General features: G+C 37.0%; 1 protein-coding gene across 1 annotated transcript in view; it reads right to left on the bottom strand.

The window, feature by feature from the left end:
* Positions 1-2827, bottom strand: part of LOC149235739 (Tetratricopeptide repeat (TPR)-like superfamily protein) — a 448879-nt gene extending 446052 nt beyond the window's left edge. Inside the window, exon 1 of the mRNA XM_089372185.1 lies at positions 2540-2827. Within this exon, the coding sequence (XP_089228311.1) occupies positions 2540-2606 (67 nt within the window). The 5' untranslated portion in view covers positions 2607-2827. The remainder of the gene's footprint in view (positions 1-2539) is intronic.
* Positions 2828-16252: the final 13425 nt, after the last annotated feature.

Raw genomic sequence — 16252 nt, 5'->3', positions numbered from 1 at the left:
ACTCAACTCACCATCACTCTTTATTACTCACAAAGGTGAATTGCAAAGCAAAATTAAAACCTAACTTGCTAATCTCTAGCTCAAACTGGAACAAATAAAACTCACCCCATGAAGAAGGCAAGGAAACCTAAACTAGAAAAGTGTGCGCATCCTCAGTAACCAGGTGTGCCTTGCCTTCATGTTCTTATAACCCAATGCATAGGTGTATTCAGCACTAGATGCCCGCAGCTAGGTGGAAAATTGCTCCTACACAACCATTCCATGAGTTTAATTATTTTACGTATGTGTAATTGGTTTATGTTATGTATGTTGTAAATTCCATATGATAAACCCTTGAGAATTTTATGTGATGAGTTGCATATAGCTGAGATGAATTACATTAGAATATTAAATCAGATAAGTGAGCAGATAAAATCCTATCGTAGAATTCAGAGAGGATAATCAGTCAATATTTGAATTGAATCAGTGCCCTGCTAGGCAATGAAGGCAGTTAGGTATGTCTCAACAGGCCTGACACGACAGCAATGATACACCATTGTCAACCTAACACTCATCTTCTTCGGTCCATGCTATATTCACTACAGCTACACAACAGATGGCATGACATCCTTCTAAGGTCCCTTCTGTTCACAGTTCACCTCGCCTCAAGGATATGGAAATCATCATATCTGCACATGTTCCTCCACAACCCATAGTTATCTAGCTCAAATCTTCACCAAGGAGGACATATTTTCTTCCAATCATTACAGTTGAACATTGAGAATTGCATAAACTAATGTTTCAGCAGACATTCTCCTCTCAATATCCCAACAGGAAAATCCAGTCAACACTAATTCCTACAGACTATTTTATTCTTTGTTGGAAAATATGTGTCATCCACATAAATCAGGGCAATTTCCTCTCAACAGAGAGGAATTAGTTCCTAAGTTCACAGTGGACTTAGTTAGACTATGTATCCTATTTGTACAATGTCTCTTGTATTTCCCAGATGCCATTGAAAAGTTTTCATAGGCAACTCGGTCAAACTTGATAGGTTTCCATATGTTTATTGTATTATAACACTAGGAGACTTGGTTAATGATAATCACTGCACCAAATTGCACTCCTACAGATAGTTATCACAATATAGAGTGTAAATATGTGTATGCTAGGGCGACCTCCTTTGTTATTTGCATACTTTCTCTTCAATCTGCTTCTTGCATGTGAGTGGTTTTTGCAATGTTGTTTTGCACCCATATCAGACAAGAGGAGCGTAAACTAGTTGACCCACATGATTAATATTTCATTAGTTCATTTTAGCAATGTTGTTTTGCACCCATATCACGCAACAGGAGCTGAAACTAGTTGACCCACAGATCAGGCCCATGGTTTCATGATGTAACAAAGTGCTTACGAACTCAAACAAATTGACAACCAAGTTGATCAAGGCCTACAGAGGTCTTAAAATAGGTCCAAGCAAGTCAGCAATTGCGCAGCTAATTTTCTGAGATGAAAACCTCACTTGTTTAGAGAGCGATCCTACAGACTCAGAAGCAGGAACAAGGGCGAGGTCTTCCAAATCAGGAGCCCAAGGGTTGCATGATTAATATTTCATTGGTTATCATTTAAAAACAGAGTCCATCATCCAAGGGAATTGGACTTTCTATACTTGAATTTTAAACTATTCGCAGTATATCGTTTAAAAATTAAAACTTTAAACAATAAAGCATTTAAACTACATGAGATGTTGACGCTCATTGTGCATTGCTTATGTCTATTTTGAAGTTAGAAAATCATATTTAATACTTGATTGAGCTTGTCTATGTTGCATAATAGAATTTTGATGGATTTGTCCTGAAATAGGAAATCCTATACTTTTACCTGTGAAATTTTGGATATATTATGTGAAAATCCAAGTTTCGCTGAGTCACTCAGTTGACTCTCTGTGGTGGGTTCGCTAAGTTGTTGACAAGGCCAAACCCTGTGACTTTGATTATAGCATGTATGATATTTCAAGAAATCCACCTTTAGTGATTGATGTTCTTCAACTTGATCTGCCATTGAGTTAATTGTATTGTTAACATTTTCGCCACATTGGGTTCTGACTATCTGATACTGGTACTGGTACTACATTTTGCTTTGAAAGATTATCTCAAGTCTCCCCGAGATGGTGTGCGCTTGTTCACCCTATAAATTTTCGACGCTTTAGAATTTAACTCAATTCTTATCAGCATAGTCACTCTACATACAGCCAGATGGGCCTTCAGATAAGAGCAAATCAACACATCGATTCGCTCTGTATTTAAATGGGTGGTCTCAGTTGGAAAAGTTTCTTAAGAACTCTTCACATTGGCTTGTATTTCCGTTATGAAGTTTACCTGGCCCAAGTTATGAATATGCGTGTGTTCTTCAGGTCTCAAATCCTCAATATAACATCGCTAGGTGGTTTCCCCTAAAAGATGAATATAGCATGCCCTAATGCTGCTAAATTGCAAGTAGAATGTCATCCATTTTGCATTCAGAACCAAACAAAGAAAGGGAATTTAATATGTGGAATTACCCGAAAGTGGAAGAGAAATTCTCCTCGCCAGACCTGCCAACCGGAGGCGCAGTATTCCGGACGCCATTGTTGTTCTTTCTTGCAATAAAATAGGCGTACAAATAAGCCTAAATCTCAGCTAAACAGGCAATTTCTCCAACGAGATATCAGGCACTGATACTATAGATTGAGCAGCCCTTTGAGTGGATGGATACCGTGTTTGCTGAGAGCCCGCAGCTAATTTCGTGTTTAGTGGGTCAGTGAAATAAAGGGTTTAAGAGGGTTTTAACCCCTAGCCGTTTTAGATGATTCTCATGGAACGCAATTTATTACAAGGATGTAGGGTGGTACCTAATTGTGAAGCCAACCGACATTCATCTCTACGAAATTAGAATTTTGATTTATTTAAAATTTTGATTATGATTTATTAATCGGTTTAAAAGAAAAGGGATGAAAATTTTGAAACAACTTTATGGTACATAAAATTTAGATTAAAGTAATTCATAAAATTTAGGTTAAAGTAATTATGATAAAGTTCAATAAGGTTAGGTTAAAGTAATTATGGTAAACTTCAATAAAGTTGTGTTTGGAACCTATTTTAAAGTAATGTTAATAAATATATTTTAACTTTTATGTGAAATTTATTTTTAACTTTATATGGACTAATTAAATGTAACTCTTCATATATAATGTTAAAGCAAATATGTATTATTTTGATATGAGGTTAGAATTAAATACATGAAATCTCTCAAATAAAATTTCACTATGTATAAAATTTTGATTATGGTGCAATTTTGATTATATTTGAACTTTTTATTAAATTCAATTCAAATTATCATAAAAATGAAGGTTAAAAATGAATATTTGTTTATTGTACATTTAACATACTCCCAAAGCAATATTAACAACTTTATAATTTTTTTATGCAAATTTATATTCGATTATATGTCATATAAATTAATAGAACTCTCCACATAGAATTCCAAATAAAAGCATACATAATTTTATATCAATTTACATATGTTTGCAACCATGAAAGTCAATATTTTTATTGATAATATTGCTCATCCTTTTTAGATTTTTTAATTTCCATTGAATTTAACAATAAATTGATCTCCCTTGTTTGCATTGATTAGAGAATTTATCATATTCATTAGTAAAGCCCTGTATTGTAGGGAAATGGCGAGCGTATCTCGAGTTTTTGACGAGGATTTTTTGCATAGCAGATCAAACGGTTGCGCTTAGGGCGCCATGAAGCTTGCAAGTTATGGCAACCTCTTGCTCTTTCCCTTGGACATGAATGACAAGGGGTATGTAGTTTGTATCTAGTGTGGGAAGATTGTTGATGAGTGTTGGGCAGTACAATCTATTTTTTTCAACGCCTTCTTTTTAGTTTTGATGAGGTTGTGATGGGTTTTCGGTTGGATTTGAAAGGAACGCTTCATGTTACCAAGACAGGGGCGTTAACCCTTGTTTTTTAATTTTCTTTGTCCCCATGCGAGGGTTTGGATGGCCCTTTGTGGGTTCAGCTTCCATTCTACTATATCTTTGGAATATATGTTTGATCTTTCAATTTGATTACATTTGGTGACTTCCATTTCAACCTTAATCTATTTAGATTGGAGCAAAACAAACTAAAAATCCTCGTGATCCATTTCTCTCTGGATCATTGGGGGGTCCTGAAGATCTGTTTCAGATGGAAGGCTTTCAAATTTTTGTCAAGACCCTTAGTGGAAACACAATCTAAATATGGGTCTCTAGATCAGTCTTTGGGGCAAATCTAAAGCAGCTTATTTAGAATCGATTAGAAGTCCCTGTAGTCATGCAACATCTTCTTTACGAATGGAGATAAATGCAAGATTTTTCCCAGTTGAAGGATTATGGCATTGCTTGAAACTCTACCATCATCTTGTTGTTGAGTCTGTGTGGGGTTGCCTTGAGATCCAGGAACCCAAGAGGCTTAGTTTCCTACAAGGACACAGCATGGGGCAAAGGCCATAACCCATCAGATATGCCACAATACAACCCTAGACCTTACAATGTTGAACAAGAGAAACAAGTGTCTGTCATGGAGGTAAACCTAAAAGAGGTAAATCAATTATTTTATGTTCTTCAATCTAAGGTAATGATTTGCAGATTCAATGGTTTGTGGCCCAGGTCTGACGCTCTGCATTAATGGGTGTTTACAACTTGGACCACCAATTGCGACATATACCTATGCTCAAAAGGTTTCTTCATTCTTTTTTTCGATACCCAGGAGGATCTGGAGAGAGTATTGAAAGAAGGGCTCTGTTTTAGGGAAATACAAGGTTCTTCATTACCCCTTGGTTTCTAGATTTTGATGCTACAACAATGGTGGTCTCAACGTGCCAGTATGGGTGAGACTACCAAATCTTCCCCTTCCTTTCTAGCATCACAAGATCCTTAAGGAAATCGGAAACACCCTAGGGTCTTTCAAAAAGATGGATACTGAGAGAACAGAGAAAGGGTTATTTACTTTCGCCATAATTTATGAAGAAATAGATCTAAGTAAAACTCTACCTAATCACATTCAGTTGAAACATGAAAACTTCTAGTGTACCCAACTACGAGATTATGAAAATATAACATTCAGATGTTGACTTTGCTATCAAATAGGACACTTGCAAGACACATGCCCTCCAGCAAAAAAACACCCAAAATTGAAAAAAGGGTCAATCTACAAAAGAAAAGAATGGCATCCTTCCGATCATTACCTCACAGAGGGAAGAAGAAGGGGAAATCACATATAACCCTCGAAACCAAGAACAAGGGGGTACTCAAGTCTAGAATGGCAATGTAATCCACAAGTAGAATGGTGCAAAATCATAAGCAATCCATGAACCATAACAACAAACAAAAGTGGCACACAAAGAGGATGGGGTGGTGGGCATAAAGAGAGTGCATGTTTCAGAAAGCTCATATTCAAAAAAAGAATAACGATTAGAGATAATCGTGAGTGAATAAGTAATGGTACTAGTTGGCCCCAACTCAGGGGGGTGGCAGAAGGTCCAGAAAAAGAAAGGAAAGAAGGGAAGATAAGTGATTTTTATATTACTTAATCTTCCCCTTTGTATTTTTTATTTTTAGTCATTCCCCACTTCTGAGTCGTAAGGTTGCTCATACTGAATGTTATTAGCATCTACAAAATTTAATTTTGTTTCCTTCTTCGAAATAAAATTGCGATTTTTTTTCCTTTGGAAAAAAATTGTTTAGAGTATTTATCAACATAATCTACTGAACTTTTTCAACAAAGAAGTCTTTGTTATTATCTTTCGATCTATAATCTACTGAAATTTTTCAACAAATAAGTCTTTGATATTATATTTTTATCTATATGTGTGTTGGAGAAACAATAAGCTAGATGAACCACTTTATCTCTAGAGAATGGCTCTCTCTCTCTCTCTCTCTCTCTCTCTCTCTCTCTCTCTCTCACACACACACACACACACCATCCTTTGTAGATTTGAAAGAAAAGAAAATGCTTCTAAATCAAGTAAATGTGAGGTGGTAGCAATGATTGCTTGTTGAAAATAGCAACAAGAAATGATAAAAATAGAATCCAGAATATTCCAATTTTAATTTGTCCTTGAATTAAAATCGAATTTAGTCTCACCAGCTGCTTGGAAATAATTAATTAATTCATTATGGATTTATTAGTTGGAGAAATTCAAGTTAGAAATCTTTTTGGAGTCATGCAACAGTTATTCCTTAAATTAAGGAGATTGTCCCTTAATTAAGAAGATAAGATTGAGTTATATTTGAGTTGTAATTAGTTAGCTCAATTTACTGAGTTAAGTCCAGTTAAATTAGTTCCAAACTATTTGAGGAACTAATTGTGAGTTATCAGTCAGTTGATGCATGCATGCACTCAACCAGTGTAGTCCAGATAACTGAAGATTCCCTCATCAGAAACTCATGCATGTCTATTCAAAGAAAGACCCAGTTGAGATTAAAGTCAAGGACAATGTACTATTAGTTGCATGTGTTTTCCTATAAAGGAAACTCATGCATGCACAAGGAATAAGGTTCCTTGAGGATTGCACAGTTCTGACAGGGTGTGAGATCAGTGTGAGAGATCAATGTTCCACTTGGTAACAGGAGGATCACCCAGGAGAAACTGTGCAAGGAAATAGGAGCTTGGAGGGTAGAGAGGAAGGCTTGTGAGAAGCTTTGATTGCTTGTGAGCATCCAAAAGGATTGTACTGAGAGACGGCTAGATGTGAGAGCTAAGGCTTTATATAATTCTGATGTATTTCCACCTTGTATGATAATACAGATAGTGGGGTTTTTAGCTAAGGCTTTCCCCAAAGTTTTTCATGTGTATTGTACATTGATTCTTCTTCTTCTAGTTATATGTGTTCAGCTCGATCTAGCTCAATCTTTAAGCTTCTGCAAATTGATAGTAGAAGTAGGTTATAGTATTTTGCTTTGGTATATTGCATTATCGGGTTAATCTACAGTCAGATTTTCTACATGATCTTAGAGGTAGATTTGTAGAGAATTTGCTGAATTTCTACATGGTATCAGAGGTAGTTGATCTATAGAGAAATTTCTACATGGTATCAGAGCAAAGTTTATCGGAGCTGTGAACAATATACATAGAAGAGAATTCAAAGTTTGAAGTTCGAGGTTGTAAGTGCAAATAGAATTCTTATCATATTGTCGGATTGGGAACGACTATGGTCAGATCTCTTGTAGGAGGAGATCAGGAGGAGCACACAAGATGGTTCTTCATCCAAGGATGATGATGAAGAAAATATGGCCTTAGCAAGTAAGGCAAGGAAAGGGAAGGGGAAGGCATCCCATTCTGAATCGACTTCTTCTCATGGAGGGAAGAAGGGTGACAAGTCTAAAGTGAGATGCTTTAATTGTCACGAGATGGGACATTATGTGACTAATTGCCCATCAAAGAAGTTCAAGAAGGGATCCTCGAATGGATCGAAAGGTGAGGCATTAGCCTCTCAGTTCGAAATGGACTTTACTCTCATCGCATGCATGGTGTCATTAATGATGGGTTGTGTCTGGTATATTGACAGCGGAGCCTCATTCCGCATGACCGATGATAAAAGTTTATTCAGTACCTTGGAGGAGAAAGACCTCAAGATGTGCATAGAGATGGGTGACAACGAAAGGTTTAGTGTTTCAGGAGTGGGCACTGTTGCTTTTTAGAGGGAGCATGGAGCTTCTATCACCTTGAAAGATGTGAAGTATGTGCCTAGACTGAAGAAGAACTTGGTATCAGTCGCGATGTTGGAGGACAAAGGCTACGATGTTGTCTTCTGTAAGGGAAAGGTTTTCCTTAGACACATCTCCACGAGACAGGTGAAACAGATCAGTTCACGAGTTCGGAACCTGTATGCTTTTGAGGTTAAAGATTCATGCAAAGCCTTGAGGAGCAAGGCAAATGTTAGGGACTTGGTGGTTGAGAGGGAGAGTAAATTACCTCTCAGCATGCAGTCCCAAAAGAAGTCTCAGACAATTGTGGAGGAGCCACAATTGGAGAAGTGGGCAAAGGGATCACATGCAGCCATACCTCCAAGTGTGAGGTGGGGCGATGTGGAGTGATAGTCCCAATAAGGCTGAAATTGGGCAAGGTCTATTGAGAGGTTTTATCTCATGGATCGTACCTTGCTATGGGAGCCCAAAGTACATAGTAGTGGGAGGAATCAGTGGGATTGATGCAGTCAGAGATCAAAGTGGCAGAGGCTAGAGCAGTCAGATACTGAAGAGTGCAGAGAAGGATTGACAACAGTGCAGAAAGGCAGAGTCAACAAAAGCGTAGAGTTTTCAGTTGATAGAGGCAATAACAGTCAGAGACTTTGATGACAAATGCATCATATTGATTCAGGTTGAATGTTTTTTTGGTTTCTGGAGTTGCTGGAGTAACAACACTAGAGAGAAGTGTTGCATGCATAACATTCCAAAGGTTCACGATCGGGATCGAGTTGAATTCCTTTCTTGTTGAGAGGGAGTGTTGAAAATAGCAACAAGAAACGATAAAAATAAAATCTAGAATATTCCATTTTTAATTTGTCCTTGAATTAAAATTGTGAATTAAAATCGAATTTAGTCTCACCAGCTGCATGGAAATAATTAATTAATTCGTTATGGAATAATTAGTTGGAGAAATTCAAGTTAGAAGTCTTTCTAAAGTCATGCAACAATTATTCCTTAAATTAAGGAGATTACCCCTTAATTAAGGAGATAAGATTGAGTTATATTTGAGTTGTAATTAGTTAGCTCAGTTTACTGAGTTAAGTCCAGTTAAATTAGTTCCAAACTATTTGAGGAACTAATTGTGAGTTATCAGTCAGTTGATGCATGCATACACTCAACTAGTGTACTCCAAATAACTGAAGATTCCCTCATCCAAAACTCATGCATGTCTATTCGGAAAAAGACCCAGTTGAGATTAAATTCAAGGACATTAAACTATCAGTTGCATGTGTTTTCCTATAAGGAAACTCATGCATGCAGAAGGAATAAGGTTCCTTGAGGATTGCGCAGTTCTGACAGGATGTGAGATTAGTGTGAGAGATCAATGTTCCACTTGGTAACAGGAGGATCACCAAGGAGAAACTGCGCAAGGAAATAGCAGCTTGGAAGGCAGAGAGGAAGGCTTGTGAGAAGCTTTGATTGCCTGTGAGTATCGAGGAGGATTGTACTAAGAGCTGGCTAGCTGTGAGAGCTAAGGCTTTGTAAAATTCTAATGTATTTCCACCTTGTATGATAATACAAATAGTGGGGTTTTTAGCTGAGGCTTTCCCCAAAGTATTTTCATGTGTATTGTGCATTGATTCTTCTTCTTCTAGTTATATGTGTTCAACTCGATCTAGCTGAATATTTAAGCTTCCTCAAATTGATAGTAGAAGTAGGTTATAGTATTTTGCTTTGGTATATTGCATTATCGAGTTAATCTACAGTAAGATTTTCTACATGATCTTAGAGGTAGATTTGTAGATAATTTGCAAAATTTCTACATGGTATCAGAGGTAGCTGATTTATAGAGAAATTTCTACATTGCTTCCATGTTTATGTGTGTGTTTTGGGGGGTTGTGGAAGGTTGTGAGGGAAGGCAGGGAGAGACGTCATGATTAGAAGTGGATCTAGGTTATTATCTCTCCAACATGTTAGTACACAATGTTGCATTTTTTTCTAATCAAAGAAATGTCTTCATTTTTGCATACTTGTACATCCACGATAAAAATGATTAGGGGACCACCGCAAAGCCTCCCACTATGAGAAAATTGATTGTCATTATGAGCAAAATTATGCCCATGGACACTAAAACCAGGTTAGATAGTAGAAACACCAGAGTTGTTATGAGCAAGGCGACTATTATGCATGTCAATATCAACCTTGCTAATGCCAACAAACCAATGCTCATTCTTACCAACATTATTTTTTATTTTTCATTTGCAAAGCCTCAAAAGAGCTTTGCAAGTCAATTAGAGCATAACTACTAATATAATTAATTAATTTTCTAGAAAATTAAAATTCATTTAGGATGAGTTGAAGCACTTTTAAATGAACCATTTTTCCATCATATTGAAAGTTTAGATGATGTTGTAATCTAGGGGAAATATTGTTGGAAATAATACTGAGAGGGGGGCTGAATCAGTATTATCAGATCAATAATTTAATTTTCAAAATTGATTTGTATACGCTACTTCAGCTTAGTGAACTAGCGTGTATACGCAACTGAACTTAATGTAACTAGCGTATATGCAGAGATCTTTTGATTTACCCAAACTATCATGCATTGAACTTTAACCAGTATATCAGGAATTCATAGTAAAAAACGAATAAAGCATCACACATAAGCAACACACATGAACACCAAGATATAAGGTGGAAACCCAATGTGGGTGAAAACCACCTGTTGCTGTCGTCTTTGTCTTCTTTTAATAATAAGAAAATTATGTTTACAATTTTTGTACTGGTGCAGTCTTATACCAGTACGCAGGCTTCTACTTGTATAAGGCTAAAACCTTCTCTTGTGAAGGGAGCTACAACCCCCTAGCTCTTGTACTAGCTGATATGTTTACTAGTACGTAGGTGCCGGCCTACAGAAGGCTACAACCTTCTCTTTTCTTCCAGGGACCACGTTTCATAAATTTTCAGACTGGATCCATCAACAACATCATTCAATCATCAAATATATATGCATCAACCAATCTCCTTTTGAACCAACCACAACCAAATCGATCAATCACTTTGACAACCCATCAATCTGATCATTCAGAATGCTGTCACCAGAATACAGTAACCAGAACCCAAGCCAGAACCCAAAACACTGCAACAGCAAACATAAGCAACTAAAACATATTTTATAAGGTATACGCTACTTCCATGTGTCGAACCTGCGTGCATACGCACTTTCCTCAAAGCGAACCAGTGTACAGATTTGCAAATCAAATTTATGATGTATATGCTGCTTTGATATGCAGAACTAGCGTGTATACGCTTCTTTTCTAAAGTGAACCTACGTACAGATTTGTAAATGATGATTTAAACATTACAACTATTCCAGACTTCAGTCATACCCAGATCATCATATTTACATACTACAACATGCGCCAGTTATTCAAATACATGATCAAACCACATAAAGATAATTCACTTCAAGCCTTAAGATCATGATATATCATTAGATCTTATCCTTCATCAAACGCTAAGGTTCATCCTTGGTTCAGATCAAGCACAACACCATAAGCCAATAACCTACATATTAGATCTCACACTTCATCAGATATTCGATACTTGCACACCTTGGCCTAATGATCTTCTCCTCCTTTTATAGTTTTAGGCCTTCCTCAATACCATGGACCAAAAACACTTAGGACCAATACCTTGGACCCAAAACCTCGGGTCAATACCTCGGACCAGATACCTTGGACCAATACCATGGATCAAAATACCATGGACCAAATACTTCGGACCAAAAATTTAGTTTTCTAAGGTATACGTGCTTTTCCTTCCATGAAAGTGTATGTGTACGTGTACACGACTTGTATACAGTGAACCTACATGTATACGCAGCTTGGTCAATGGTGAACCTGTATATACCTCTCTTTCTTCATTCTGTGAAGACTGATCTATAATTCTTTGTTGTTTACCTGCTTATAGTGTGATCTTTCATCTGAGTGAGTTGCCTTTTGAACTGATTCCTTGAAGTTGCCCTACATTTCATCACATCTGTAAACACTATTGTCATGCATTCTGTCACATCTGATATCTCTTCTATATACAAGTGAGTTATTCTGCTACAAGTGGGTTGCCATCAAGTACAACACATACATGATAATGCCAACAATCTCCCCCTTTGGACTTGATGGCAACAACCACACCAAGTCATTCTCCCCTTTGACATCAAGGGCAAAGGGTCATGCTCCCCCTGAGTGCATGTTGAATTCTCTGATATGCTGAAGTGTGCTGATTGAGCTCCCATGATCGAGTCCATGTTCCCCCAAGCATAAGCAAAGTTTGCAAAAAGGTGTTCTAAAAGAAGAACATGGCTCTATACATACATCACAAATGACCTTCCTATCACTAATGACTCATACATACATCCATCTCCCAACCAAGTGGGGATATACCAAATTTGACTCATCCACCCAACCAAGTGGGGATATACCAAATTTGACTCATCCACCCAACCAAGTGGGGATATACCAATTGTTTATACATGTCAAAAACAAGAAACATTACATCATCCATCCCATGCATAGTGGGGTTACAAATTAGGTCTTTTCATGACCTTTACATTAAAATATATACATGACATATATAACAGAGACCAAATATCTTAAATAAGACCATGAAAGTCATCAACAACTATCATATGATCTGCACCATCAGCAACATCTGTCAAAAACATCCAGACCAACAACCTATATATGTCCATTATTAGTTCTCAAAATATCATTAACCATGTTCTCCCCCTAAACCTGTTCCACCTGTTCACTGTTAGATCTGATCATTGCATATGTCAGTAAGAGATATCAAAGCATCATCATCAATCAGATATACATCAAGTGATCAACAACTTTATGAGGACCAATATATCAGCAGATTGAAACCATCATCAAACAGAGGAAATAATTGAGTATGGCCCACTGCTTTTCTTCAAACCAACATATACGCGATTGTGCCCACAGAAACTCGCATATGTACGCGACTGTGCTTCATGAAACTCGCGTATAACCACCTTTCTCTGAAAAATAGGATTTAACAGCAGGATGATGCAGAAACTACTCCAAGCTTTTGTCTGAGATATTCGAATGTCTCTCTTGGCAGTGGTTTAGTGAATATATCAGCAACCTGTTCTTTGGAGGGAACATACTCCAATTTAACCTTTTGTTCAAGCACTTGTTCACGTAGGAAATGATATTTGATGGGTATATGCTTGGTCTTGGAGTGCATGACTGGATTCTTTGAAATACTAATGGCACTTGTATTATCACATAGAATGGAGATGAGTGGAGTACATGTGATCTGAATGTCTTGCAAGGTTTGCATCATCCAAAGTAGTTGTGTGCAGTAAGATGCAACAACCACGTATTATGCTTCAGTTGTAGATAATGCAATTGAACTTTGTTTCTTGCTAAACCAAGACACTAACCTGGAACCCATATAGAATGCACCACCACTAGTGCTTTTTCTGTCATCAACACTTCCTGCCCAATCTGCATCTATATATGCATGAAGTGTAAGATCTGTATCTCTAGGATACCATAAACCAAAGTTCTGTGTTCCTTGAAGATATTTGAAAATCCTTTTGACTGCCTGAAGGTGTGTTTCCTTAGGATTTTCTTGGAATCTTCCAACTATTCCCACTGCATGCATGATGTCCGGTCGGGTACCTGTTAGATAAAGCAGACTGCCAATCATGGATCTATAAGTTGGTTGATGTACTACTGCTGATTCATCATTTGAGCTAAGACTGCATCTTGTTACCATTGGGGTACATACTGGTTTAGAATCTTCCATGCCATACTTTTTCAGGATCTGTTTGAGATATTTGGTTTGTGAGAGAAAAATACCATCTTTATTTTGCTGAACTTGTAGACCAAGAAAGTAGGTAAGCTCACCAAGCAAGGACATTTCAAATTCTTGCTGCATTACTGAAGCAAAATTCTGACTCATGGATTCTTCATTGCTACCAAAAATGATATCATCAACATAAACAATAATTATTAGCAATTTGCCAGTGTCAATCTTTGTATATAGATTGCTATCTACTGACCCCTTTGAAAAACCCTGTTGGTGGAGATATTTGTCAAGACGGTAATACCAGGCTCTTGGAGCCTGTTTTAGACCAGAGAGAGCCTTTCTGAGTTTGCATACAAGTTTTGCATCATTTCTAAGAATGAATCCTTCTGGTTGTTCAATATCGACTTCTTCTTCTAAGTCTCCATTAAGAAAGGCAGATTTTACATCCATTTGGTATACTTTGAATTTCTGAAAACTAGAAAGAGTAAGAAACATTCTTATGGCTTCAAGTCTACCAACAGGTGCAAAAGTTTCTTCAAAATCTATACCTTCTTGTTGAGCATATCCTTTACAAACAAGTCTGGCCTTGTTTCTGATAACTTCTCCATTTTCGTTCAGCTTGTTTTTGAATATCCATTTGGTTCCTATGGTATTCTTATCATGAGCTCTAGGAACTAATTCCCAAGTATTATTCTTTTCAATTTTCTCAAGTTCTTCATTCATGGCCTTGACCCAACATTCATCTTTGCATGCTTCATTTACATTTTGAGGTTCAATGGAAGATAGTATTGTTAGAGAGCTTGAGGCTTCGACAATAGTTCTTCTTGTTTGCACACCTACCCCTTTTTCCCCTAAAATTGAGTATCTGGATGATTTTTTTGAACATACCTTGACAGAGTTTTTTCTTCTATCGTTATCTCTTCTTCTGGTGCTTCATTGGTTTCTTCTTTAGAATCAGTGTGATTTGATGTGGGAAAATGATCCTCATCTTCTTCATTGTCATAATCTTCGGTTTTTATATGTTTTGGATTTTTGCATGCTTCATCAACCACAACATCAATACTTTCAATAATTTTCCCAAGTCTTTTATTATAACATTTATATCCTTTACTTCGGGAAGAGTAGCCAAGAAGAATACCTTCATCTGCTCTGGGTTCAAACTTACCAATTTTTTCATCAGTCCTTTTGATGTAACATTTGCTTCCAAAAACTTTGAAGTATTTTACAGTAGGAGTCTTACCATACCAAAGTTCATGTGGAGTTTGAGTGTTGTTTACTTGAACATTTGCTTGGTTGAGAATAGTGATGGCGACGAATGCAGCTTCACCCCAGAAGGTTGCAGGAGTTCCAGATTCATCTAACATAGCACGAGCCATTTGTTGAACAGTTCTGTTCATCCTTTCTACCACTCCATTTTGCTGAGGAGTCCTTGCGGTGGAGAACTACCTTTTTATTCCATGTTGTTCACAAAAGTCAAAGAATTCATCCGAGGTAAATTCCCCTCCTCGATCAGATCTAAGGCATTTGATTTTGCGATCTGATTCATTTTCAGCCAAAGCTTTGAAGGCTTTGAACTTTTCAAATGCTTCATCTTTATGCTTTAGAAGACCTATCCAACACATTCTAGAAAAATCATCAATGAACATTATAAAGTATTCTTCTCCGCGAGGTGACTTTTTCCTTGATGGTCCACATAAATTAGTATGAACAAGTTCAAGAGGCTTACTGGCTAATCCTTCCTTTTCGATGAAGTGAGATCTGGTTTGCTTACTGAATTGATATGATTTGCATATAGTATTTTCAGGAATGTTGATATTTGGAAGATCACAAACAGCTTGGAATCTGCATGCTTTTCTTATTTGAGAAAAGCTTAGATGTCCCAATCTTCTGTGCCATAGCCAGTTTTCATTGTTTTTGCTTAGATAGAACTGTTGTTGTCCTCCCTTGAGTAGTACCTTTGATCACAGTTTCTCCTGTATCAAGCTTACGGATAACACATCCATTTGATCGAAATACTACTTCATTTCCTTGATCATACATTTGACTCACACTCAACAGGTTATGCTTTAAGCCATCAACATACATAACATTCCCAGCTTTAACTTTTTCTTTCAAGAAAACAAAGCCTTTAGCTTTTATGACAGTAGGAATGTCATTTCCAAATGAGACACTCTTTTCCTTTTCTAAGGCATTATATGAGTGTAGTTTTTCTTTGTCACCTGTCATGTGTTTTGAGCATCCACAGTCGATGTACCACTGGTTTTCTTGTCCTTCTGCATATAAGGTTATACCACGTCTTTCTGTTTGCGGTTCTTTCTTTCTCCATATTTTGGGATTTGATGGAGTTTTCTCCTTTTGCAATATTTTCCGAAATTTACTCCTGCATTCAAATTCTTCATGGCCAAAGTTGTTATAGATTGAGCATTCTATTTCATTTTCAAGAAGAGAAAAGTTATTATAGGAACTTTTCTTGATCCTTGTCACATTCCTTTGATTTCGTGCTTCTCTAGTCATGATGGTTTTGTAAGCAACACATTGAGCAGCTTTGTGTCCAAAATTATGACATGAGAAACATTGACCATTAAAGAAGTTCATGCGATTATCGAGTCTACTGACCTAGTGATTATAGTTTCTATTGATAGTCATCTTTGAATCAAATTGAGTACGATTTACCTGAGGTTGGTTGTGGCTTCTGTTCATCCTTGAAGTAAATTGAGC

Source organism: Pinus tabuliformis, chromosome 8 (assembly GCF_031772625.1).
Source record: "Pinus tabuliformis cultivar Carrire ecotype Pingquan chromosome 8, CPIR1, whole genome shotgun sequence".
NCBI classification, from domain to species: Eukaryota; Viridiplantae; Streptophyta; class Pinopsida; order Pinales; family Pinaceae; genus Pinus; species Pinus tabuliformis.
The sequence above is the reverse complement of the archived record's forward strand: the minus strand, read 5'-3'. Positions and strand labels throughout refer to the sequence as shown.